The following is a 27,515-nucleotide window of genomic DNA, read 5'->3' as shown; positions in this document are numbered from 1 at the left end:
TATATATATATATATATATTATGTATAAGCAAATTAGTAAATTTTATTAATAAAATTCTATTTTATTCGTTACATTTATTATTTTATGTTTTATTATGTTCTATTGTACAATTAGCTATATTTAGTAAGTTATCTTTTGTTATCTTTATTCTATCATGTTCTATTAGTGCAGAGTAGTCAAGTATTTTTTAATTAAATTGTATTTTATTTACATTTATTCTGTTCTACTCTGTTCTGTTTTACAATAGAGTAAGTTTTATGTCATTAAATAGTTTTCCTTTTTTTCCACCTTTATTTTATTCTATTAGTACTTATTTTAACTTTATTATTTTCTAGAAGAGTACAGCTGAGTCAATTTTATAATTGAAACTATTGTTTTCTGTTTTGTTAACTTTATTCTATTATATTCTATTAGCGTAAACATCTTTATAGAGCAAACATCATTCAATTTAAAGCAGTATATTCCCTTTGATACCGTGTGACACCTGCAGATGCAGCCCGTGGCGCTTTGGACTGTATGTGAACTCACCTTATTAAATAAAGTTTTTCCGGTTTTGAAGCGCGTCCTCTTCCGTTGTCAACATGGCTATATATATATATATATATTATGTATAAGCAAATTAGTAAATTTTATTAATAAAATTCTATTTTATTCGTTACATTTATTATTTTATGTTTTATTATGTTCTATTGTACAATTAGCTATATTTAGTAAGTTATCTTTTGTTATCTTTATTCTATCATGTTCTATTAGTGCAGAGTAGTCAAGTATTTTTTAATTAAATTGTATTTTATTTACATTTATTCTGTTCTACTCTGTTCTGTTTACAATCTGCACCTGCAGATGCAGCCCGTGGCGCTTTGGACTGTATGTGAACTCACCTTATTAAATAAAGTTTTTCCGGTTTTGAAGCGCGTCCTCTTCCGTTGTCAACATGGCGGAATACGATCTGACCACCAAAATCGCCCACTTTTTGGATAGGCATCTCGTTTTCCCACTGCTGGAATTCCTCTCAGTAAAAGAGGTACATGTGTAACTTACATTCGTATTTGAAAAAGCGCTGTAACACCGTTTGTTTGTAGAAGGCGGCAAAGGTAGTACCACGTGCGCGCGTTATTTCAGCCACTATAGTGGTGCCGCACCGGCTTGTCCGGTAGTGTGCAAATCACATAATTCACGATTTCGACCGGTAATAAAATAATAATTACTGTCGACAGAGCCAACAAACTTTGACATGAATAACCGTCTGTTCATAATATAACTAACCCTTCTATTGGTTATTTGCTAGCTGCAGGCTGTCTCAAATCCCAGTAAGCTGCCTAACTAGACAGCATTGTAAGCAGCTAGAGAGAGCTTAGGACAGCTGATAGATCTGTCACTTTGTCTTGGCTTGTCATTCTCAAGCCAGTCCTGCGTTGTTTACATTTATCTTCTACGTTCGTGTGTTATGATGTTGTTTCATTGAGTTTTCACCAAGATATATAACTGGTTATATCTGACAAGGACAGATGAGGTTTTGTTGAAATTGCAAAAATGACTTCGAAGTGACAGCCTTAGAAGAACCAGTAAGAATTGTTGAAACCCAGTATTTATCATATATATATATATATATGTGTGTGTGTGTGTGTGTGTGTGTGTTCTAGCAAAAGTGTTTATGAATTTACATTGCAGTTACATTATAGCCGTTACAGTTCATTGCAACAAGAATCGTGTTAAGAAAAATATATACAAAATAACATTACTGCATTACTCAGAAATAGATGTTATAGAAGTCGGTGAATATACGTTTGCGTCCTTATATCTGTGTGAATGTACTGTTTATGTTTCCATCACTGTTTTCTAGATCTACAATGAGAACGAGCTCCTCCATGGAAAGCTGGATCTCCTCAGTGACACCAACATGGTGGACTTTGCCATGGATGTGTACAGGAATTTATATCCTGACAAAGAAATACCCAACTGTGAGTGGATTAACTTCTAATGGTCTTCTGTGAAGAAAGACGTTTAATGTGATGCATGAGAACTGACTTTGAGATTCATATAAAAAGAATGTATCATCTGCACTTTTCCAGCTCTCAGAGAAAAGAGGACTGAAGTTGTGGCTCAACTGAAACAACTGCAATCTGAGACCGAGCCGATTGTGAAGGTGTTTGAGGACCCAGAGACCACGAGGCAGATGCAGTCAACAAGGTAAATGCTGAAATTATACACGTACTAACAGTGTAACATCTTCAGTCGTCTCTGTCAAATACTGTGTCTTGTCATTGTATTTATTAAAAGTTTTTATTGCTGTACCTGTGTATCCAAATATCAATATTCATAAGTTGTTTGTAAGATGTTCGTTTAACACGTCTGTCTAGATTATGTTATTCTTCGCCTTCTTGACTGAGACTTTGAGAAATTGAATTCTGTTTTTTTTTTTGTACTACATTCAAAGCAAAAAGCATTACTTGGTAGTAAGACCAAAAGTTTATTGTATATGTTATTATTATATTAATAATTACTTTTTTTTTTTTTTATATTCTGTTGTTTTTGAATTTCGGTTCTTTAGAATTTCGCTAAACTATTTATTTATTTATTGGTGCTTATGCCATACATGCAAAACATATTAGTGTAAGTGCCAAAAAAAACTAATGAAATCAGTAAACCCAATTTATTTAAAATTTACACTCGTTTGTCTATCCAGATGTGTTTGACCAAAGAGATCCCCCAAAGTCTGTGACTTTGGATCATCTACCAATGAGTTGTTTAATACATGCTTTAGGGTGTATTGTAGTTGTCTTAAAAGTGACCTTTCTGTACTTTATAGTACATTGTGTAGACCTTTACTTGTCTGCGGTTTTTACTGGAAGACTGTGGAGAATCTTTTAAATGTTATGACAGTAGTTTAGTCATTTTCTGTTCCAAGCAAGAGTTAACATGGTGCTTTACTTATTTTCTTGTTCATCTAATGTAAGTTGAACAGTGTTCAATTGCACAGTTTAGACAAGACAGTCCTCAGGGATGTGGGACGGAGCCCTGCTCGATGCTAAATGATACTCCAAACAGAACATTTGTGGCTCTTTTTCTGGAAGGTCGGTATTACAGTAAGTGCCATTTAATTAAGTGGATGGCAGAACATCAGCGGACATTTGTAATCACAATCCGTTTGTATTTGATTGAAATTGCCATGTGGATGAGTATATGGTTTCATTCTGCAAATTTCAGAAGAGTAGAATGCTAGAGCATCCTGTGGTGAGTTTCATGGAGGCTTCTTTTTGATTTTTTTTCTGATGCTGACTTTGCCGTAAATAAAATATTTTGGTTAAACTCAGTCCTCGTCCAGTGCTTGCTTTTCTTGATGGATGTTCCTCATTTCTAGCCGCCTGCCAATCTAGATGTTTTAGGTTTAAATATGTGGTGTCTTAGGGATTAGAGATGTTTTTATTTAATTAAAAGAAGGCTGTTGCACTGATCACTGAAGGCAGTAGAGATATTCTCAGATAGCTGTCCCCATTAGCAGTTGGAGGGATTTGCTAGATTAGTAACAGAGGATTCTTGTTAATTATGTTGGATTGAAAAGACATTGTTCTGCTCTCATTCAGTCGCCATCTAAACCTAGATAGACAGCTATAGGCTTGAAACGTCAAAGAGTTTAAATATTTATAGCAGAGTATCTGCCTATGCTATATGGCAGGGATTTCCAAGCTGAACCTCTTTGTCCTAAAATATTTACTGGAACTATCCCCTGAGATTTTAAGAAAATATTTCAATAATTTAACAACAATTTTTAATTTTTTTATGATTTGAGTAATGATTGCATACTTTTATGATTTGAATAATGAGTTTTTCCTTAATTCATGAACTGCATGCAGTTCCCTCATGGACCTAGCAAAACTGTAAATGAATAATTAACAACTGAAATAGCAAATCAAATGACAATGACATGTAGCTTTAAGCTGTTTAAGTAACGTTACTTTGACTAATTATTCAAAACGGTAAATAACAAAAAATAAATAAAGGTTGCTGAGTGTTTTTGTCACTTTGGTTAATGTTAATAATTTACATTTACCATTTAATTTACATTAGCATTTTAAATTTTTGTAATTTTATTACCAGGGGCTTTGAAATCTCTCGTGTACATTGTTTATGCTAACTAAGCGTTGTGGGTTTTGCAGATTTAGTGTAGAAATTAAATCGTTAGAAACTAGTTTTTTACATACACTGAAGAAAATTGGTGGTATTTTCTATTGCAAAAGTTGCTGATATGATGCTAGGGTGCTGTATCGCTGTTGTTAGTGTGTTCTGTGTGGTTCTTACTCTGATTCTATACATTTGCTAGGAAATATTACATCTGATAGCTTGGAAAAGTAATTGTTTATATCTCTTCAGAAAAAGCTGCACGATTTGAGGTGTCATTCATATCCTTAGCACAAACCAGGTAGGACAATGTACACTCCAAAGTTTAATACTTGGGGGTTTGTTTGTTAGAAATTTGAAATTTGCTTGCCATAGCAATTGTCAATAATTACTTGTAGCTGTTTTGTGTCTCTGTTCAGTGTGTGAATCTTTTGGCCCCTGCCAGGAGGACAAAGTACAGGCAGTAGCTGAGGCCTCGATCTGTACTTAGTTATTGTTTAATTGCTTGCTTTGACTAGCGCTAATACCGCACCAAGCTTCTATATATTTTATCAGGCTACCGCTGTGTGTTTGTGGTGTCTCTACAGTGAGAAATCTCAGTAGGTGGTATTGCCTTTCCTAGACATTTTTAAAGACCAGTTTGCATTTCGTTTCTCCAAAACATGCTTTTATCACAGTTCAGGATTAAGTTTGTGGCCTTAGAACCAGGCGCAGTCTTAATTAACCCACTCAAATGGATGTCTGCTCTTCATTAACGAGCAGCTTTGAAGTTTACTTGTTCGATCTGAATATTTCGGGTTTCGGAGGGCATTTTTCAGTGTCTGGAGTTTCACGGGCCGAGACGACCACGAGGAAGTGCAGATCAGTTTTTATTTGTTCTTTTATTTGTTAATGGCTGCTCGTGTGTGACGTGTTTCTTTTAAACTGCGTCGTTGGATGTTTACTGGATCAGTTCTCTGACAGTGTCGCTCACAGGCCGGATGCTATAAGCAGGTGATATCATGTTTGGAAATCTGTCAGGACCATTGTTCAGGAGTGTTAGGACATATGGAGTGGCGATGGATTTTTTTTTTCTTTAACAAACTGAGCGTGATCGATGGATGAGCTGCGCTGAATGGCCGAGGGCTGAGTTATCTCGCAGTTCCCTCAGCACCAGTGCATTGACCTCCATAGCAAAACCTGCCCCGTCTGTTCCTCATTTCAACCCAGAAGGGAGGTGGTGAGAGCTGACGGACTAAAGATGTATGTCCTCTTCAGCAGACAGATAAACATTGGACTCACTGTTAGTTTTTGGAGATACTAGGTAAGGGCTGAGGATGTTGGTTGAATGCAGAAATGCTCAGTAAGGACAGTAACACTGTGTCTTAACTAGGTTTGATGCATCAGTTTTTAATGACAAGACAAGCAATTTGAAACAATCAGTGTTCTTATCAGTAGATATTTTTAAAATGTTTCCAAAAGTGTATGACTTTATTTCTTCTGTGAATCACAAAAGGAGATATTTTTAAGAATGTTCACACTTACATACAGTGCAATCAATGAATGGGGACTGGGCAAGACTGTATGGTTAATCAAAATTAAACTGAAATTTCTGCATCTGCTCAGCGCTTCGGTTGTGTGTAACATGTATTTGGAAATGCACTTTTTTTTTTTACTTACTAGTTATGTTTATTTGTTATTATTTTTATTTTTACTTACTATTCAAAATTTTGGGGGGATTTGTGCAACCCTACAAACAAGATGAGCAAACCTTGAGCCTAAACCAAATGAAAAAAAATAAAAAATTTCAAATCACAATTTTTATCAAAAAAATGTTTCCCCAAATTGTGCTGCCTTAGGACTGGGACTGTCAAGCTCCCAAAAAAGACAAAAATATACCATGAAAGCATCATTAAAGTGGTCCTCATGATTTGTGCTCTATATTCTAATCTTCTAAAGCCATAGCTGTGTGAGGAACAGACTGAAATTTAAGTTGTTACTCAAAATTTTGCTTGACCGTTGTGGTCACCATTCACTTTCATTGTGTTGAAAAGAGCAGCTTGGACATTCAGCTATAAAAAAAAAAACTTTTTGTGTTTCACAGAAGTCATAAAGATTGACATGAGGGTGAGTAAATAACAGTTTACATTTTAAGTTTATCTATTTCTTGCTTCTTGGGGGATGGGAATGAGATTTTAGAATGAGATTTCAATAAGGGTGGGACTCGCCAGCGCAATGCTGTAGAAATGTAAATCAGACAATTGCAGAATTGTACTGTTTCTTGTTGTGGCTGGTTAGGTCAGTAAAATCTGATTTACATGAGGGAGATAGTTAGGTTTTATTGCTTATCGCTGGTTAGGACACTGTGTAAGGGAGGTGACCCCTCTCCACCCAGAGTCCCAGCATCTGTCAGATGATAGTATAATGGAACAGAAGCAGTACTGTAGGAGAACGCCTTTATAAACAGCCTTTGAACTTCCCCACAAATAAAATAAATGTGCAACCTCCTCTTTCTGTCTGGAGCACATAGTGATGCATGCCTTTGTTTGCCGAATTCTTCAGAGGCCGGCCACATTTGGTGGAGGTGGTCATGTGGTAAGCATGGTTACCAGCCCCCCGTGCCGAGCATTTTGCCAAAACTCAATGATACGCACAAGTAGCAGTAGATTCTTACTTCATCTCACCTGATGAGGAGACACAATGTTTGTTTTTTTGTTTCTTCATTACCTTATTCTCTCTTTCTTTATTTAGTGGTGTTTCCTTGGGAATACTTACTAAGGCTCATATTTAGGCTTATTGGTTTTTCAAAACCCCAGTATTAAATGTTGGTGTGTAACTTATCCCACAAAGTTTGAATGATACCTCAAATCATGAGGCTGGTTGAGAAATGTGTGCTATTATAAGTAATCAGACTTACTATTTTTGCCTGGCAGATGATAAAAAAACCCATATACTTTTATTGAAAAAGGCCATGAAGCATGTATAGAGATCACATTTTCTTTCGATGTGTCAGGAAATAATCTGAAGAGAGAGGGACAACAGGAAAAGGAAATGCTTTATGGCAGTTTTGAATTGTCGCCCATGTGATCATCATAGCTCAATGTGTTAGAGCACATTACCACTAAGCCACAGCTCCAACCTTCCCTTCTTATTTCTTTTGGGATTTTTTAAAATATTATTTTATTATATAAAAAATTCATATCAGTTGATATCGATAATTATCACGATACATTTCAAATCTGTATGTCTTTCAAGTTCAAAGGCAGATTTTTGCTCCCAAGTGAAAGTTGTGGAAAGCAGACCTTTAATTGTGGTTTTAAACTACTCCTTATGGGCAGAACATGACAAATACTTTATATTCTTTACACTTTTCTAGTCATTTTTCCTGAACAAAATAAATATCTAAATAGAAAAATGTATTTCTTAGCTTCTGCATGTTCTAATGAGTGATATTGTTTCAAATCATGAAACAGGTTTGTGTTGCCTGACTTTGATGACGAGTATCTTCAGCAGTTTGCAGTGCAGGCTGCAATATTAATAATATATTAATAATTTAATTTTTTTTATTAAAACCACACATATAGCACCTCAATACCATGGTAAAAATTTAACTATATGGTTTCTAGGTATTTGTATGAAAAACAGTAGTCTAAATACATTTAGTTTAAATGCACAATCACTATAGCTTAATCACAAAAAATACTGCAATTATATTCCATTACTCCTTTAATACATGTCTACATTAATTATATAATAACATTTGATATGAATATCCCACATTTCTGCCGCAATACCATGGTGTGGTTAATGTTACTACAGTAAATCCATGGTAAATGATGGTGATTTGTAGATCACTGTATCATTGTGCACAGTGTTTCTCCTGTTTGTCAGCGCTGTTTCATCTGACTTTAAACTAGTTTAAATCACAGAGTTAAAAAAATGTCTACTTTTTAAAATAACTTTTGTAAAAATGTCAAATATGGGTGAAATAATGTTCCTTCGTCATTCAGTGTAATAGATATGTATATAGATGTAAAAATGAAACGACATAATTATTCTGACCTGTACTTAACTTAGATAAGAGAAGATAAAAGAATAAGTAATCATACTACATTTTATATTTTAAATCAGTGGTTCTCAAACTTTTTACACCAAGTACCACCTCAGAAAATATTTGGCTCTCCAAGTACCACCATAATGACCAACATTAAAATACAGTAGCGTAGTAGGCCTAATTATTCAGCTACAGCTATGCACAGTTAAAAAATGAGGCAGTTTTATTCTAATAAGAATATTTATTAGGGATGCACCGATACTGGCCTCCTGTACTCGTACTCGTACTCGTTAAAATGCCCCGATACCAAACGCCGATACCACACAGCATGTGATAAGCGCCATATTCAAACAAAGAAACACTGACAACAGACAGCAGAAAGGAGTTATGGATGTCTACTACGAAGTATATGTATGCAATGAATATAATGTTAAACATTCAGTATTAACGCCTGTATAGCTGATGTGAGCGAGCTGATAAACAAAGCACGCTGAGTGGATTGAGCGCGCGGCGGCGCAGATGCGCGAGCTTGTCGAGTGAATATACCTTTCTCACAGACATCACTGGAAAGTTTGTAGTTCGGTCAGATATGTCAAAAACAAGTAAGTAAAACAATGCACAAGTTACTCAACGGTAGAGAGAGAGAGAGCGAGAGAGAGAGAGCGCGCACTTCTGTTGTGTGATCTTTGATGTTCACTCACTGAGCACACGCATCATTTGAATTAAAACGAAATCGTACAAATAAAACCATTCATAGGGGCATTCACTATAATCATCATTTATTTTCAACCTTAGGCATACACGACTTTCTAGCGAAAGTGAATCTAGCAGCCTGTGTGAAATGCGCTAGACTGTACTATAAAACTTAAATGATTCAATTAAAATGTACTGTACCTAAAAGTTAAAAACTGCACTGTACTTACTGTACTTAAATGTAAAGTAAAACATGTACAGTACTTGATCAAAAAATTAACACAGGCATCATTTAGCCACCTGGCAAACTTTTTAAAAGTGTTTTAACAGTGTTTCCCAACATTTTTTTTCTTCCACAAAAAAAAAAGATAGAAGGGGGAAACATATTTTTTTATTTTTCCAATAATTAAACATTGCGTCATCAGAGCTGGTATTTTGGCTTTATATATAATCAGACACTTGCATTTACTTTCTGAAAATCATACTCAAATGATGTTAATGAGATTTTTGACGAGCGAGTGACAGAGATCTGTGTTTTGTCCATCATTAAAACAGCCGCCTCGGAGGCAGTTAATTAATAGCATCACATTTTCACCAGTTTGCAGGTTATAAAGTTTATTGTATGGGCGCTCAGTTCCTCTTGTTAATACATTTAGTCAAAATCTCACGATATAAAATACGAACAGCTATGATTGTCAGAAAGTCCGTTCCGGAACCAAAATCACACAGCCGTTTCCATACGGACTTTAAAACTATCGCGGCTCACAGACTGTTGCGAACACTGCTGCGCTCTGAGACCAATGTTTCGTTGTGCGTTTATGCACAAGATACCACAACGTAATGGGTACTCTACCTCAATGTGCCTTATATAATTTAATAGATGTTGCTGCTTGTCTGGAATAAATGGCAGTGTTATTGGAGACACACTCATCCTGTGCATGATTCTTTAACTGGAGTCAAATCCATGTTTGCCCGCTATGATACCAGACATTGAGTAAATGTTGGGAGGTGCTACCTAACAATGATATTTAAAACGTACAAAAGTGTATTGGCTACAACTAGACAGCAAATGCTAAGCCTCTTCTCTGCTCTTTATACACACAAAAACATTAGCCTTTATAGACAGCGTTTCTTGAGTAAAGGAAACGCTGCACTTATTCAAACATCAGTTCTTTATTTACCCTTGCATTGCGCAGAAGTAGACATCTGTCTTCAAACTGCGTGTCAGGGTGGAGTTATGAGGTTTGACTGACAATTTGAGGATCCAATGGCGTTACGAGGTTTACGTTCATTGGTTAAATATTTGTAAAACCCACAAACCGACATAACAATGACCAATAGCACTGATTTAAAATAATAACGAAATATAATAGAGATAAGGAAGTTTTTGATAATTTTCCATGGCACACCCGACAACAGTGGCTGGGAAACACTGTTTTAACATTAATTTATATTTAAGTCAGTGATTCCTTTGCGTACCACTAGTGGTAAAACTCAATTTTGAGCCTGTAGGCTCAAACTGATAAGCAATATAGACGATGCCATTGTTTACTATACAACTGGAACACATGCCGCTGAGGTGAGGGGCGTGACGTTCAGACGCGCACTAGAGGCGGTTTAGCCAATCACAACACACTGGGCTAGCTAACCAATCGGAGCCCATTGCGTATCTCTGAGGGAGGGGCTTCATAAAAGCAGGAAATGATCAGCGCGTTTATGGGAGAAGGGACAGAGCGGTGTAGAATAAAGGTAAATTATATGAAAAATAATGCATTTTTTTGTTTTTTTTAAACGAAGCATTAACACATGTTAGACTGCACCCCATAAACACAATCAAGCCTAGAAAAAAAACAGTCAACCACCCCTTTAAATTAAACAGGACACATTCTAATGTACAAGAAAAAAAATAAAGCTGTATTAAACGTTTATCATTTAGATGCTTGAAAACCCCTTTTGGACCCGTGTGTGTATATCTATTTAATTTTAAATATATGAACGTGTTTTATTTATATTAAATGTTATTTAATATTGTTTAATTTATATTAGTGATTAAACGGATCGCAGTTGATCCGTGATCCGTACGGACCAAGCCCCACGGTTCGGCAAGCATGTGATCCACGGATTAATTGCTTGATTAAAAATTTAACCATAATAGAGTATAAGTTTATCATTTGTTCGTATTTACACAAGCAAGCGAATTTTAAACAATTCCAGAGAGAAAAGGCGAAAGGGAACTCGATTCGTTACTCGCGCGCTGTTCTCTACGTGCACAGCTGCACACACATGAAGCACACACACGCATTTCAGAGGGCGCGCAAACTGAATCCTCTTCTGAATCCTCTGAACAGACACATACACATAAAATGATGACAAAATACCTATCTCGACAATCATTCAGGTAAACGCAGTCAGTTATGTCTCAAGTGAATGAAAAGAGCTGAGAAAGAAATCGGATGTGATGTGTATCATTATATCGGATCAGTGTATCAGGTCTTAAAGGGACAGCTGCCTATAAATACTGCTGCTGTCATTAATGATCATCAAACAACAAAACAGCTGTGATAAAAATCTATATTTAATTTATACAGTGATCAAAAACCGTAATGTGATCCGAACCGTGAGATTTGTGATCCGTTGAACCACTAATTTATATGGGAACCACCATATTTATATATGGGATCTTTTACCTTTAGAAAATAAGTGTATTTCGTAGAGATCGACCGATATATCGATTTACCGATATTTTTCCCGATATGCTAAAAGCTACATATATTTCTCAGCAATGAGGTGATAACTTAGGATAACTTGTAATTAAACCGACAAGCTTGTTTGCAATGCTTCACATTCGCTCGCTCGCACGGGGGTGCATGCATTCATTCGTTCGTTCTCTCTCTGTCTCCTTAATTAATTCGAATTCATTTAAATAAATATCCTCTTTATTTCACTAAAGAATTCTACCTCTAACGAGCTGTAGATAAAATAGTCTAACAAATTAAAATTACCCGCCGGGACCCGACGGGCTTGCAGACCTCTACTCTGTAGCTATTAAACAGCTTATAAACCTACTAAAACTGTAGTTTAAAATGAAGTTGATATGACTTCTGTCCTTTATTTATTTTCTCCATTTGAAAACATTAGACATTCTACATTTATTTTGCTTATTGTTAATATTAGTGTTGTTGCTGTTGATGCTTTTTATAAATAAAATGTTTTTTATTGTTGCAATATAAAGATTAAATTTAACATGAAAGACTGCTAATTTTCAACACTTAAAAAAAAAAAAGATGACTGAAAAGAGGAAAAACCAAAGTGAAGTATGTTCTTACTTCACTCAGTCATTTATTTACTTTATAACAGTAAATAAATATCGGTTCTGCATATCGGTTATCGGGCACATAAACACGCAAATAATTGGTATCGGTATCGGTTATAAAATATCAATATCGGTCGATCACTAGTATTTCGTCTAGTCTTGCAACCTTAAGAAACCCTTGCTAACCCCAAAATGTTTGTCTTTCAGGGACGGGCGTATGCTGTTTGACTATCTGGCTGACAAGCATGGCGTAAGTACTTCTGCTGACTCTTCCACCCCTCTGAGGAGTTCTCATGACTCTTCTATGAACCAAGTGTTGTTTTGGGGGGCCAACGGGAGGGGCGGCCCTGAGCAGCAACACATTAAATGACTTCCCAAAACCTTAAGTCATTTTCGGGGATTTTATGGCTTGCAGAAATTTCTGCGGACATTTCCATTCTGTGGCGAATTGTTAAGAATAAACGGAACAGCTCGGGACCCGTGGGTATGGCCTCAAGAATGCTGGGGATTCTATATTTGACTTGACGGCACTCCCACCCCAGCATCCTGAGACTGACCTGAGGCCTGTCCTCTGTGCACCTTCACTGCACGGGCTGCGCCATCTTTACGACACGATCCTCGCCTTAATCCTCTCGTCGCCACCCCCAGGAAGGCCCCTGTAGCCATAATGACATCCGCACCAGGGCTCTAGTTTACTGTGACCACACAAACACACAGACATAAACTTGCACACACACACACACACACACACACACACACAATGAGTGCTCTGTTCTGAGACGCTCTGCCAGCAAGTTTCCCGAGCGTGATCCACCGAACTGTCCGTCAAACTGCTGATATTCTCTGGCCATTGCTGTTAGCTGAACTTGAGAATTGCAGTTTAAAATGGTGCCATGGATAATCTTGGGGTCATGTGTGGTCACAGTTTCCTGAAGAGGTTCAGTGATAGTGTGCAAGTAATTTTTCTGTACACAGAAGAGAAATACTGCACCAAGCACCAAAATCACAGCCAGTCATTGATTTAAAGCAGGGGTGCCTGAAGGATTTCATCTGAGGGTATGCACAGAGATGCAGATTTTTTTTTTTTCAATGAATGAAGGCATCTCTAGACACGTAAAAAACACTTTTAACCTAGAAAACAGCAAAAAGCAATGGAATGGTCAAATACATCCATCGCATGTTCACATAGGAAAATAACTGAAAAAAAAAACAGCATGGGTGGGGACACAAAAACCAGTGTGAATGGCCACTTATTCACAGGACTCAGCACAGCAGTAGCTGAAGTTTTTAAAGAAAACTTTCAAAGTGTAGCCTCTTGTTTCAGTTGTTTGTAGTTCATTGTCCACTTCATGCAGCACACATTGGTCTCTGCGTTCTTGTTTGTTTTACTGACTGAGAAACCACTTCAGACCCTTCAGCATAGGCGGAGGGTGAACCAGCTCCAGGGTATAAGGCTAAAAGGAGCCTAATGTTAGTGCACATCATAAACCTGTCTCTTTAGGCAAGTACCAGATATATAGGTGTCATGTCATAAAATATTTTAGTACGACTAAATTTGTATTTGACATGATCACAGTTTAATAAATTGAATAAATTATATACTGACAGCGAGCAAAGAACATTTACATTATCACATTATCAATGACTATAATCTAGCACAAGTTTAAGCACTCTCAAAAAACTCCCGTTATTATCAATGAATTTGTCTACACTGTCAAGTGAATCTCTTACTTATATTGTGTATCCATCTGCACTTTGTTGTTTATGATGAGAGAATTTGTGAGAGTGCAGAATTAATCCAGAGAGCGTGCACACAGAACAAAACTCCGGCGTTTCAGCGATGACTCATATGATTGCTTCTGTCTGGCCATTGCATTCATAAACTCAACAGAGTCGTGTGTTATTGGTTATAATGTGCAATGCTGTAAAACGCATAAACATAAATATGGTGCGATATGAGCAAAGCTAAATGTAATGCCGCAATCATGGTATGCACAGTGCATACAGCCGTACACCTGCAGGCGCCCCTTGTTTAAAGTAATAGCTTATTTGATTTTTGAAGGAATAGACATGTTGTGCATAGCAAGATGCGTTGTAACATACTGGATTTGAGGGTTGAGGGGAGGATTTTTAGCGAATAATAATAATTTAAAGATTTATTCAAAGGGAGGAATACACTATGAATGAATTCACAGCCAGTGATAGGGCCGTTGAAGTATTTTTAAAAATACGTATATATATTTATTAGTTATTATTATTATTAAAATTAAAATAATATTGTGTGTGTGCATATGTATTTGTGTGTATATAAAATGTATTATATTACAATGTACTTACTATAGATGTTAAATGGACCATGTATAACTAATAAATATGAATTTTTATTTTAAATACATCTTATATAATAAATATTAATATAATACTATATATTAATAAATAAAATATTACATTTATAATAAAAGTTAAATCTATAAGATTGATTATATTTTAAGCTGTCTTTTTATAAAATAAAAAAAAGTTAAAATATATGAATTTAACACGTTTAATACATTAATTTAATACATGAATATGAATTTAATTATAGCTAACTTGTGTAAGCTAATACAAGGCCCACCCAGTTTTTTCTTTGTATGTCAGAAATGTCATTACCATCACGGTTCATTACCTTTGCACATAAATGTTTGATCTACATACATTTTTGTGTTTTAACTTCTGTTTTTCCTTGCAGTTTCGTCAGGAGTATTTGGACACCTTGTACCGATACGCCAAGTTCCAGTACGAGTGTGGGAACTACTCAGGTGCAGCGGAGTACCTTTATTTCTTCAGAGTCCTGGTATGTGTCTTACCACACCCCTGTCTTTAACAGATGACAGAGTTGTGTTTTCTAGCATTCTCCTCTGGGACGTTCCCAGCGGGGCAATTTTCAAGAGCTTCTTTTCCATCACGACACCCTTTCATTTTCTCCTTCTCAAATTGAAGCCATTAAATGCATTCTTGTTTAAGAAGTTCTTGTCTAATTGACAAACAGTTTTATTTTGATGGAGAGTTCCCCTGTGAGTGTTAATTAAGCCAAACGGTCGCCCTATTGAGAGTTTTTGAATTATTGTCTCTGCTTAATATGGTTCTGCTTTTTTAGTACGAGGCTCTGCCAAATCCCATGAGTTATGAGCATTACACATGCACTTAACATTGTGTTTTCCAAAATGATGCAGATGAAAAGTGGACATAACTCACTCACAGGTAGATTTTCTCAAATTAGAATCCAAATCCTTTTATTATGAAATATTGTGCCATTTATCCATGTTATCCATCTGTTACAGCAAAACAGGCAGGCTTTTTTTTTTTTTTTGCACTTGAGGCAATCCAAAGAACTAAAAGCTCCTGATCTGTAATTACTTCTCAAAAGTGCCATCCCATGGCTTGTTAAATTCCTTGCAGGTCTTGAGTGCTGAAAAGAACCTCTTCAAGGACTTTGTTAAGAGTTGTTTCAGAGCTATGTTTAGTGGCAGACTTCATAAGCTTATGGGGTTTATGGGCAGTGCTGCTCCTTATAGATGATTGGTGGGGATTTTGTGGCCTAATCACTCTTGGTTTGACAGGATTCACCCGTTTTTGCAAGGGTTAAAGGTTGCACAGCATGCTCCATATAATCCCAATACACCAAAAGCATGCTTTTCAACAGAAGATAACTAGAATTTGTGTTCTTCCAACAGTCAAACCATTTTAAGTGTTTTATTGAGCCGAAATCTTATTGGATAACAGGATATTTAGGCCACATTGACAATGCAGTTGAATGAAGCCCAAATCAATTTTTTCCCCCCCTTGAAAATCCTTTTTAAATCAGGTCATTTAAGTTCTGATCTGGGAATAAATCAGATGTATCAGTGTATCAGATTTTGTATTTATGTATTTATTTATTTATTTTTGTGATTTCAGGTATTCAAGTTGTATTTTTTTCATCAATCTCACGTGACATTTGTTATAATTGTGCTTAAATTAACCGGCAAAACTGGTTAAATATGTTAAAACTATCCTAGATGACAGAAAAGTTATTCTAATAGATATTTAGAAATATCTATAATATATTATTTATTGTTATTATTAACAACAACAAAAATAATTGTATTATTTATTTATAATAATAATAATAATAATAATATTATACTATTTATTATTATTTATTTATTTTGTGTGCATTTATTATATATTTCTTGTATGTATATTAGGAAGATTTTAAGGGAACAAATGCTTTTCAAAAAATGTATTAGAATTTTAAAGAATAGCATATGAGTGCTTATTTCTTTTTATTGTTCATTTTTCATAATTTTGGTTTCATTAATTGTTGACTGTTGAATTGTTGGCATGGATGAAATATTTAAATTTAAATTTAAATTTAAATTGAGTTTCATTTTTCAGTGTTAAACATCCCAGGATAAGATTTTTTCACATGCTGGTTAGTTGTCGCCTGATGATCCCCTTGTCTGATATGGGTTACATTTAAAATGCTAAGTGAACAACCTTACCAAAACATAGAATTGGAATTGAACATAGAATTGGAATTGGTTCTTTTGTCTTGCGGTGTGAAACTAGCCTAGAACACACACATAAACACCCACATCTTCCTCTAAGTTCCCTGCATAAGAATGATTTTACCAATTTACCTTTTTTTAAATGTTGTTGTCTGGATAAAGATCCAGGCGGTGATGCACTGAGGACCTTGGATTAAATAATTTTCACCAGTGGAATACTTTTGGAATCAGATAATACCAAAGTAGGTTTGTGGGGGAAGATAATTGCAGTTCACTGAGAGTACTGGCAGTATCCATGTTACATGTGCGTACTCCTTATTTCCTTTATAAACAAAGGGCTCATTGCTGGGGCTCTGGTGTTTGTGGCTTCTCTCCCACTGCCTGTAGAAATGAGTGAAAGATGAACTTATAGGGGAAAGCGGCTGGACGCTCAGGGCCCAGCGCAGTGCTGTCTAGCTAGTGGGGCGGGGGGCAAATGACGGCTGGGAATGAACAAATTGACCTGCTCTTTTCTCTCTGGCCGCAGTGTGTGGAGGTAGTCCAGTATTTTAAAGAGAGGTGCCCATTGTCAACGCTACCCTGGGCCAAGAGTGTTGCAAGAGGCTTCATGCCTGGCTAAGTTATCGGACTCCCTTGCCGGCGAGTGTTTCTCACGTAACCACATAGCCTGCCTTCTCACATGAAATGCTCTCCTGTTTCTTCAGACCTGCTCTCACGTATGATTCACTCAGCCTACATTGTTGTTAAAAAAAAAAAAGGCCAGACATTTGCTAAGCGATGCTGTGGCAACAAGTGACCGAAAAGAAACCCTTATTTGATTTGGAATGTTTTAGCATTTCAGAGGTGTGATGAAGACTGTTGTTTAGATTTGCAACACGTTTTCCATTTGTGAATAATTTGCAGCATCAGTCACACTGTTTGTTTGTTTGTTTGTTTGTTTGTTGTGTCCCTGTGGTTTTCGTGGGAGCCGAGGGAAGGAACGGTTGACAAGCCTTGAATTACACCCTTCGGTTTTTGTCACCCTTATTTGCATATTCATTAGTATAGATGCTTAAAAGGGATACTTGAGCATTCTGTCTTCATTTACTCACCCTCACGTGGTTCCAAACCGATATTACTTCTTTTTTTTCTGTAGAATACAGGGAGATATTTTGAATAGTCAGTGGGGTTCAAAACAACACTGGAGCCCATTGGCTTTCACTGTATGGCACTTAACTTTCACAAAGACACTGAAACAATATTTGGGGTTGGGTAAGAATTTGCATCCTTGCTTAATAACAAAAAAAAAAGTGTCTAAGTGTTTCAAGAGCTGTTACGTTTTTTTCTGAAGGTTTTTTTTTTTTTTTTTCAAGAAATGATGAAATTCGAATCTACTCATCATAGGAACACCACATCATTCATATTGCGAGCACATCAAGTGCTTTGAGTAGATTAGATCGTTCACAGCAACCAACCTTATTTATGCCATCACTGCTTAATCTAAATAAACCAAAATAGCTTCCAGAAATTCTCTCCCTGTATATTTTTTGAAGCATTCAAATTGTTATCTTCTCATTTAAAATTCCAGATAAAATGCTTTGAAACTCAATACCTTCTGTTTTCATCAACAGTGGAAAGACGCTTGGAATAGCCATGATGTAAAAACGGATTTAGTTGAGCTTTCTCACCGAATACCTGCCCCTTTTTTTCTTTTCTTTTGACTTTTTGTCCACCCCTGTTCAAGTCGGACCTCTCATCTCCTCAGACGGCTCCTAGCATGGGAGATGTCAGATTCTAGAACTCCTCTAGCGTGGGAAACACAGCCATTTAACGAAGGAAGCCAGGCTTGCAAAATCCAGAGCCGAGGTCCTGTTTCAGTGAGGGCGCGGTGCGAAAAGAGCAACTTATTCATATCATCTGTTAATGCAGGGATTGGATGTTGAGAATAAAGATTGAGTGTCCCGTCGGATCCCCAGCACAGTAAATTTATTGTTGCTGGTCAGTCATTGAAAATGTGCCCATTTTGGGAGGCAATGGAAACTCAAGGTAACTTGTGGAAAAACCCAGGTATTGAAACTATTCTTGCATGGCCGCTGCTGAAAGCCAGTCAGTGTGCAGAAAGCTGCCATAATGACATGGAGCGTCGCCAAATGTAGCAGGCAGGGACTTCCAGGAAAAAAACAAACACTTTTAGAAATGAAACTTTGACCTTTATTTTGGCAGAGAGGATGGCTTTTTCCCCAGCTGTCCCTCAGAGCTGATCTCTGGGAGTTTTGGGGTTTTGACTGTTATTTAGACGCATCCAACTTGAGAATTTTGATCAAAGTGCTCCACTGTTGCAAGTGGATGGGTGGTTGCGTCTGTACTGTATGGATTTTTTTAAACTGTTCCATACTACTTACTTACTTAATACATATGTACTATGCAAATATCACAGAAGTATATTTTAACCCACCATAAATGTACTGGGCTAACTATTTATTTATATATTTATGTATTTATTATATATTATTATTATTATTATTATTATTATTATTATATACTAACAAGTACTATTATTATATACTAATTATATTGTTATTATTATTATCATTATTATTATAAACTAACATATATACTGCACTTCAAATAACAACAAATTGTATCTTATGTATTTTGATACTTTGTTATTGTAGACCCTTGTATTTTTCTGATTTCCATTGTGTAAATAAATGCATTTATTTATTTATGCATTTATTTATTTGTTGTTGTTGTTGTTGTTATATACTTATGCTTTGCTGTACTGCAAATACAAACACACTGTATTTTATTTGTATTGTACTTTTTGTTATTGTATACTCTTGTATTGTTCAGATTTCCATGATGCTGTGCAGATGGCATCCTATTTATGGTTTTCCTTGTGGAACTTGAGAGATTTGTCACATAATATCCAGTGTTTCTTCTCGTCCATATTTAATGATTAATGTATATGAGGAGCGATATTTTGGTTCAATCAGATTTCAGTGTATGCATGGCTCCTTATAACATTCAGACCCTGACTTCCTGGTCGCCTGTGTGCTGCTACGTCTGTCGTAGGTTGTAATCACTGACTAGCCTCTGGCTATAGCTCATCCCCCTTTTATTCATGAAACGCGCTTAGATACTTCAGCAGCTCGCTAATCTGCAACACATTATCTCCTCACTTTGTTTGTTTTTGTCTTTTTGGTCATAATTTAAAACATCTTACGTTCATTTGAAGCTGATTGTCTCTGCAGAAATGGACCAAATCTTGTACATGTTTCCATGTAAGAAGCTGAGCGAGTATCTTTCAGGGGTTTCATAACTTGATTCCGCAGGATGTTTTTCTTTTGCGCTAAATGTTCGGGAGATTATTACAATTACTAGTTAATCAAGTTATTTAAACATTATTTTCAAGGGCCTGTTTCTGCTTAACAAGACTTATGTTATTGGCTTCTGCTGTCAAAGGGTTTTAGTCAAGGTAGAAGTGACGTAGGACCATAAGAACTATGTAGCCCTTAAAGCCTCATGAAAAATTAAATGCCTTTAATTATTTGTCTGTCAAAGACCTACTCAAATGGTTCTCATTTACATCGTAAAAACACACAGCTATCCATCCTCACCCAGTTTTTGTGATTAGTTTGTCCTTTGAATTGATTGGTTGAGTGTCTGGACCTCATTCTCTCACTCCTCCACGAACAGACATTTTGATTAGCGTCCCGCCACTCCAGCCCTGTCCACATCTCTGGGCTGATCAAAGCTTGCAGACATGTGTTAGGGCCAGTAACAGAGACTGCAGCAGTAGCAGCACACATCATTAAAGACCCTCACCGAAGGCAATGCACTAAGGTCACTGCAAGTTCACATGAACTTTGGAGAGCTTGCCTTCCCCATTTGTTTTCGATGATGCTCCATAGCAGATATCAGAAAGAATGAATCTGTGTATATATAACATATATTGTTAGACTTTAATTTATGTCTGCTTCTGTATTTCAAAATGACACGTTCCTGTTAGTGTTTCAGTGATTTGAAGCCACTTTCATCTCTTGACATGACCCTCCTTACCCTCGAGATAGCACTTGACCCCTAGCTAGTTAAAGAGCATGTGTTTAACTTGCGTAATTATTTCCCAGCAATATCACAGACAAGTTGGCCTTTAACCTGTAGCTCTTGTCTGAGGACCTCTTCGACCTACCCACCTCAAAAACATATTTTCTTTATGCACCAAGAGCTTGTAACACTTAAAAGAGAAAGGAAAAATTGAAATCGCATCAAATGACCCCTTTAAAAAAAGTCTATTATAAAATATACAGACTCATTGATTAGAAATTAGAAATTTGACATTAATCATTATAAATCATCAGTGTAAAAAGATAGACATTTTTGTTAATTCCTGACATTACAAAATAGAAAATTAATTAATTTATTAATTTATAGGGATACGTGATATAGATGTGCTTGCTTGCTGAAGTGAAATGCAGAACGACAAAGCGATGACTGTCACAAAAATTCAGCAAATTAAGTTTTATAGAAAGCTAAATAGTCTTTCAGGATCCATTTATTTTTCCCTTGCAAGCCCAATTCCCGAAGATGACATAATTTAATCCGTTTATCCACTGTAAATAAATAAAGAAGTTACTCTGGCAAGCAGCGTTGGCAAGAAAGCTTAACTTTTAGCTGTGGGGAATGGTAGATGTCAGAAATACAGTATTCAGAAAGTATTGTTATAGTGAGTTGGTTCATTGTCTACCTTTGTTTACAGTGGGTCAAAGTATTTTTGTATGTTTGTCTGTGTTTGTGCAGGTCCCCTCCACAGACAGAAACGCGCTGAACTCTTTGTGGGGCAAGCTGGCCTCAGAGATCCTGATGCAGAACTGGGAAGCTGCCATGGAGGACCTCACCCGCCTGAGGGAGACTATCGATAACAATGTAATGCCCCGCCACTCAGAATTCAATACCACACTCAGATTCCCTTACATAGGCCATAATATTGACCGCCTTGCATTTCAGCACAGCTCTGCCGCTGTTGCCGTTCTTCCTCTCCTCCATCTCCTCGATTCCTTCTCACCGCAACTCACAAGTCAAGCAAAACCTTAATTGCTGTGTTATGTCAGTGCAGCTTGATTTTTAATTGGAGGAATTGAGCTGGGAAAGAAGGGTTTGGCCTGGGGAGAAGTATGAGTAAATAAAAAATTAAAGTCTTTGGAGATTGTAAATTTATATTCTGAACTTTGATTTGTACTGAGCCTGGAAGGCAGCGGAAGCCAATTATTATTATAATTTTTTCAGAGTCAGAAGTTAATCCTGTTATGATCAAGTCACGATCAAGAGAAGTCACGTTTTAAAGGGATAGTTCACCCAAAAAAACTATATTTCATTATTTTTTACTTGCTATGATGATATTCCAAATGATTTTTTAATGGAAATTAATACTTTTATTTAACAAGAACACTTTAAACTTAAATTTAAATAGTTACAAAAGATCTCAATTCGAAATAAATGCTGTTCTTTTGAACTTTCTATTCATTGAAGAATGCTTTGAGAAAAAAACAATTAATTGAGAAAAAAAACGTATCACAGTTTACACAAAAATATGAAGCAGCACTACTGGAGTAATGAATGCAAAAAATTCAGCTTTGCCACTACATGAATAAATTACATTTTATAATATATTAAATAGACAACAGCTATTTTAAATTGCAATAAGATTTCACAATATTACTGTTTTTACTGCGTATTTGATCAAATAAATGCAGCCTTGGTGAGCAGTTTTCAGACTTTGAGTGTTTTCTTTTTTTTTTTCTTTGCATAAAGCTATCATATGAATTCAAAACAGCACATGAGCCAAGTGGAGTATTTTATGGTAGGTCAGTGGTGCTTTTTCTAAGTTCCTAATTATTTGTAATTTCATTGAATGACCAGCACATTCAGTTCAAAAATCTCCTTTTGTTTTCCATGGAAAAAGAAACTCATATATTTTTGGAACAACATGAGGCTTAGTAAATGATGACAATTTTAATTTGGGGTTGAACTATCCCTTTTCAATTATTTTTAACACCCCATTTTGTTTTTTCTCTACAGACAGTAAGTTCTCCTCTTCAGTCTCTCCAGCAAAGGACTTGGCTGATCCACTGGTCTCTCTTCGTGTTCTTCAACCACCCCAAAGGGAGAGACAACATCATCGAGCTTTTCCTCTACCAGCCACAGTAAGCACCTTCTGCAGCTGCTCGTTTTCCATCTGGGATTTGGTTTTGCTTTGGTTTGACTCTAATAAAAACGGATGAGGTAGGAAGAGAGCACGGGTCCAGGTTGGAAAGCCCGCCACAGTCCGCAAACAAAACTGCTGATGCTGGGCTCACCAGCCAGCCGCTCACAGACCCACGACCCCAGCGGTCAGCGCGAAAACGAGCCTGGCAGCTTGGACCAATGCTGACAATGGCAAATGGGCTGCTTAACTCACGGGTTCAGTGTTTTAAGCTTTTTTAAGCGATGTTGTTGAGCCTGGACAAGTCTGTTGTCTTTATTCAATCAATTTCAGTTTGTTTGTGAACACAGAAACATTTTTCCAAACGGGAAAAAATAAGTTAATGAATCACCTCTGACCTTCATTCGTAATCAGGTCTCACTGTTCCATGAGGAAAAAGTGGTTTCCCTATGAGACGCCAGTAGTGTGAATATAGTTTGTGGTCACAAACCCAAATTTCAATTTCAAACAAGCTCATGGTCATAGAAACATGAAAATGTTATCAAACAACATGGCAGAAGGACATGTGGGCTTTTTGCACCGATTTGCACAGAACATTGGATAACTTTTTCATGCACATTTCCCTAATTTATATATATATATGTGTGTATATTAATGTGTATATGTGTGTAGCAAATAGTTTTAAATATAATATAATAATAATATATAGTAATATAATTTATTTTTTGTCATGTTTATATGTTAATAAGTATATATCATTTAAAATGATAAATAAATTAATATTAAAATATAAATATGAAATAAAAGAAAATAAAACATTTTTAAAACATTACATTATATATAACATATAATACTACTACTACTACTACTAATATTTTTTGTTGTTAGAATTTCTCACAAATGGGTAAGAGTCTCGGCCCCAGCTACTTGTTGTAAGTTGGCTGTAATCTGGGGCTTTTTGTTGCTGACTTGTCAAGGACTTAACACATTAAAGGGCAACAAGGTTCAGTCCTGTAGTGTGGTGTATAGTGCAAAGAAGCTTCAAGGGTCTGCTAGCTTTTTTTATAAGTGGGTTTACACCAGGTGCGTAAGGTAGGTCACTTGATCTACTAAATAATTCTACATTCCATCTATTTTAAGGCCACACTTTTCTCCTAATGCACTGTTGGGGAGCCTAATGCCTGTACAATGTTCAAAGACAAAATGAACTTATCTGCCTCTAAGATGTTGTTTTCCACCAGTTTCCACCAGCACAGATGATTAAGGGTGACCAGACCAATAATTAGTCATTAGTACCTGACCATAGTGGGTAAAAAAACAGATTCAGGTGGCCTATTGTGCTGTCGCTAGCTGGAAAACCATCTTTTGGTTTGGCTTTTTCCTTCTGTTCACAACCGCTGTGTGCTGTTTTAAGGGCCAGTGACCTGTGGCTGTGAACCTAGTGTGAATGTTTGACCTGCCTTTAAGACAGTGGGCTGGCTTAACAGCAGCCCTTTGGACGTTGGTGCTCATTATACAAAAACATTCATTATGCTTCATTAAAACCGCTCCAAAAAGGTACTTCTAATTTGCGGTTGGGCTCGTCAGATCAGAGGTCTTTCAATGCTGGCAGCGTTCTTTTCACTTTTCGTTTTTGTGTTGTTCTCTCACCTCTTCTGCCTTTAGCTTTTATTTGCAGAGCTGTGGCCACGTAGAGCAATCAGACCCCATAAATCTGAATCTGAGTGTAATTTACTGCATTAGATACACTGCGTTTTGTGCACCACAACAGTATTGTGTTCTTGGAGGGTAAATACATTGATTGTCTTGTTTTAGTTGGAAAACGGCAACATGGTCTGTTTTTGACCCTGTGAAAAGACCTTTTGTTTTCTGTTCTTCTCCTTTTCGTTAGTCTTGAAGTTTTGTTGACAATTAGGCTGACATCAGCCTGTGGCGTTCAGGTTCATTTCATAGTTGTTTGGCCGTCGTTAAGGATAGGGTACGATCCAGTGCTCTCGGCCTGAAGATCGTTCATGATGTAGTCATGCCGTCAAGTAGACGGCCAAAACAAAAACAGAAACCAAATTTTTTTTTTGTGCAGGAAAAACGATACCAAAGATAGGCTATCATATAATATGCTCCAACCAAGTCCAAGGGCAGTTCGAGAGAGAATATTGTCACAAGATGACCTATGATGTAGGTGCAAACAGGAAAGCTAATGCCACCGAAACACTATCCCGGCCAGCGCAGAGTGGATTCAGAGTTTCACTTGATTTACCTCTAATTCCCCTCCTCCCTCCAGAAGCATCATGAAATTGGAACTGCACCACCGTTCCTTCCTTTGCTTCATTCGTACCTTTTTCTCTCCCTGCTCTCTCAGAGCCACCAAATTAGGGCTGCAACAACTAGGCTAATCAATTATAAAATTAATTTTACTTTGTTACATTTCGGTTTCAAATAAATGCTGTTCTTTTGAACTTTATATTCATTAAAGAGTCCCGAAATAATTGTTTCCATAAAAAATAATAACCAGCACATCTTTTTCAACTTGAACACCAAATCAGCGTTATTAGAATGATTTCTGAAGGATCTTGACTCTGAAGACTGGAGTAATGGCTGCTGAAAATTCAGCTTTGTCATCACAGGAATAAATTATATTTTAAAATAAATTACAGTAGAAAAACTTTCTTTTAAATTGTAATATAGAAAAATGTTCTTTTAAATTGTAATATTTCACAATATTAATGTTTTTACTATATGCTCACCAAGGCTTAATTAGATAAAAAATTGACATCTTTTAATATATGTTTAAAAAGTAAAACAAATTTTAAAAAGGTAGATACACACACAACCATTCAAAAGTTTAAATTGTTGCAAATTGTAAATGTTTTTACTTTAATAACACTGTTTAATTTATTGTATTGAACAATTATGTGATGACTAAATTCACTAAAATGTTTTAAAAACATTTAAAACTGCTTATTTTAAAATGTGTTTATATTTATTTTTACTTGAAATAGAGTAATCATGCTGTTGTCTATAATGTGAAAATAATTCAGCCAGAATTGTAATAATACAATTTTCAGAGGAAGGAGAACATACTTTCTTCTTCTTCCTAGTTGACACTTACTTTGTAGCATTCCTTGTTTAAACTGCTCCAACAGGAAAGAACACTGAGAGAGAGAGAGAGAGAGAGAGGTGAAACGGCAGTGAGACATGAAGCGTACCGGACTCGAACTGCACAATCAACACCTTTAATCCATTATCAAAGTAGTTTTTAGTTGCAGCCTTATCCCAAATCCCCAGCTCTGCAAGGAGAGTGTGACACTCTCAAATTGAACTACTACTTCCTGTTTTGCCCTCTTCCTCGCGAAGTCATTTAGCAACTGATTAAGCCGTATCATGGCTTTGGTCGTAGCTGTCGGGCTCGGTTAGATTAGATAATGTTTTTTTCTTCCCCTGTTCAAAGCCCAGATATGGCATCATGACTCATGTGAGCAGTCTGGCCATCGGAGCCTCCCTGGGAGAGCGAGTAGGTGTAAGTTAATCAGGAACACAGCATGAAGTGTTGTGGTTTGCCATGAAGTCAGACAACTACAAAGAGAGGAGAGACCGAAGGCTGCGCCAACTGGGATCACACGCCGCCGAAGCCCGCTGCTGTTTTTAGCTTCAACATCACAAGTGCCACAGGCCCCCTTGTCCCTTTAATTGTTTCGTCTAATTAAACCATCCGGCAGTCGTCCTCCTCTTCCTCCAAATGACATGTGTTTCTCCGTGCTGATCCGTAAGGGAGCTATAGGGCCTGGCCAAGGCAGAGCAGCGCCACTTCCTCCTTAAAATTTAATTTGGTCCTCGTATGGGGGATGAAGAGGGGGGGTCAAAGATGTTCGTACAGATACCACAGGCGCGGAGGCCGTCTTCCTAATTTACTCAATGTTAAGTGCACTTTAACAGGAGCTCTCAGCCCTATGACAAGGTATCTGTTGTATGTGGTTTTTTTTGTCCATATAAGAACGCTCTTGCATGTCTCTAGTCGGCAGAGAGGGAACTTTGTCTTGGATTGTAATAGTAGTGCTATGTAGCTTTCATTCTTGGAGAAGCCCACAGCTAGTTGACCTGTGGCTGAAAAACAAGTCCCTGGTGTATAGTGTTTCACTGCTCTGCAGGCCCGAAGCTGGTGATCCGTGTCTAGAAAGGGGCTTTTCCTTTTCCCTTCCCTCCACAGTGGGACCAATGAACAGAGGTGCTTTCAACACAGTCTTGTTCTTTTGTTTAACGAGAATCTGCAAGTTCACAAAATGAGAACTCGCTGGAAATTGCTCTGAAAACGGTGTCCAACCTCGAAAAATTACATCATATGGCTTCATGTTTTCATGTAGAGATCATAGCTGTCCTTCAAGCATGTGACCATTGTTGTTTGTTTTTCTGTTTACAGGTACCTCAATGCTATTCAGACCATGTGCCCACACATACTGCGCTACCTGACCACAGCCATCATCACTAACAAGGACGTCCGCAAGCGTAGGCAGGTGCTAAAGGATCTGGTGAAAGTCATCCAGCAGGTATCAGGCAGGACTTCGGTTCTTCATTTATGTTCTGCTTTGTCCTTTTATAGATATATATATATATATATATATATATATATATATATATACAGTATCTCACAG

General features: G+C 36.7%; 1 protein-coding gene across 1 annotated transcript in view; it reads left to right on the top strand.

Annotated features, from left to right (window-relative positions):
- The first annotated feature begins 917 nt into the window (after positions 1–917).
- LOC107755923 (eukaryotic translation initiation factor 3 subunit E-A) overlaps positions 918–27,515 on the top strand; it is a 44,593-nt gene continuing 17,995 nt past the window's right edge. The window contains exons 1-8 of the mRNA XM_016572892.1: positions 918–1,025; positions 1,845–1,962; positions 2,074–2,191; positions 12,367–12,409; positions 14,888–14,992; positions 21,468–21,593; positions 22,746–22,870; positions 27,284–27,410. Of these exons, the coding sequence (XP_016428378.1) occupies positions 936–1,025; positions 1,845–1,962; positions 2,074–2,191; positions 12,367–12,409; positions 14,888–14,992; positions 21,468–21,593; positions 22,746–22,870; positions 27,284–27,410 (852 nt within the window). The 5' untranslated portion in view covers positions 918–935. The remainder of the gene's footprint in view (positions 1,026–1,844; positions 1,963–2,073; positions 2,192–12,366; positions 12,410–14,887; positions 14,993–21,467; positions 21,594–22,745; positions 22,871–27,283; positions 27,411–27,515) is intronic.

Source organism: Sinocyclocheilus rhinocerous, unplaced genomic scaffold, assembly GCF_001515625.1.
Source record: "Sinocyclocheilus rhinocerous isolate Xijiao unplaced genomic scaffold, SAMN03320098_v1.1 scaffold11, whole genome shotgun sequence".
NCBI lineage: Eukaryota > Metazoa > Chordata > Actinopteri > Cypriniformes > Cyprinidae > Sinocyclocheilus > Sinocyclocheilus rhinocerous.
This window is presented reverse-complemented; position numbering and strand designations above follow the sequence as displayed.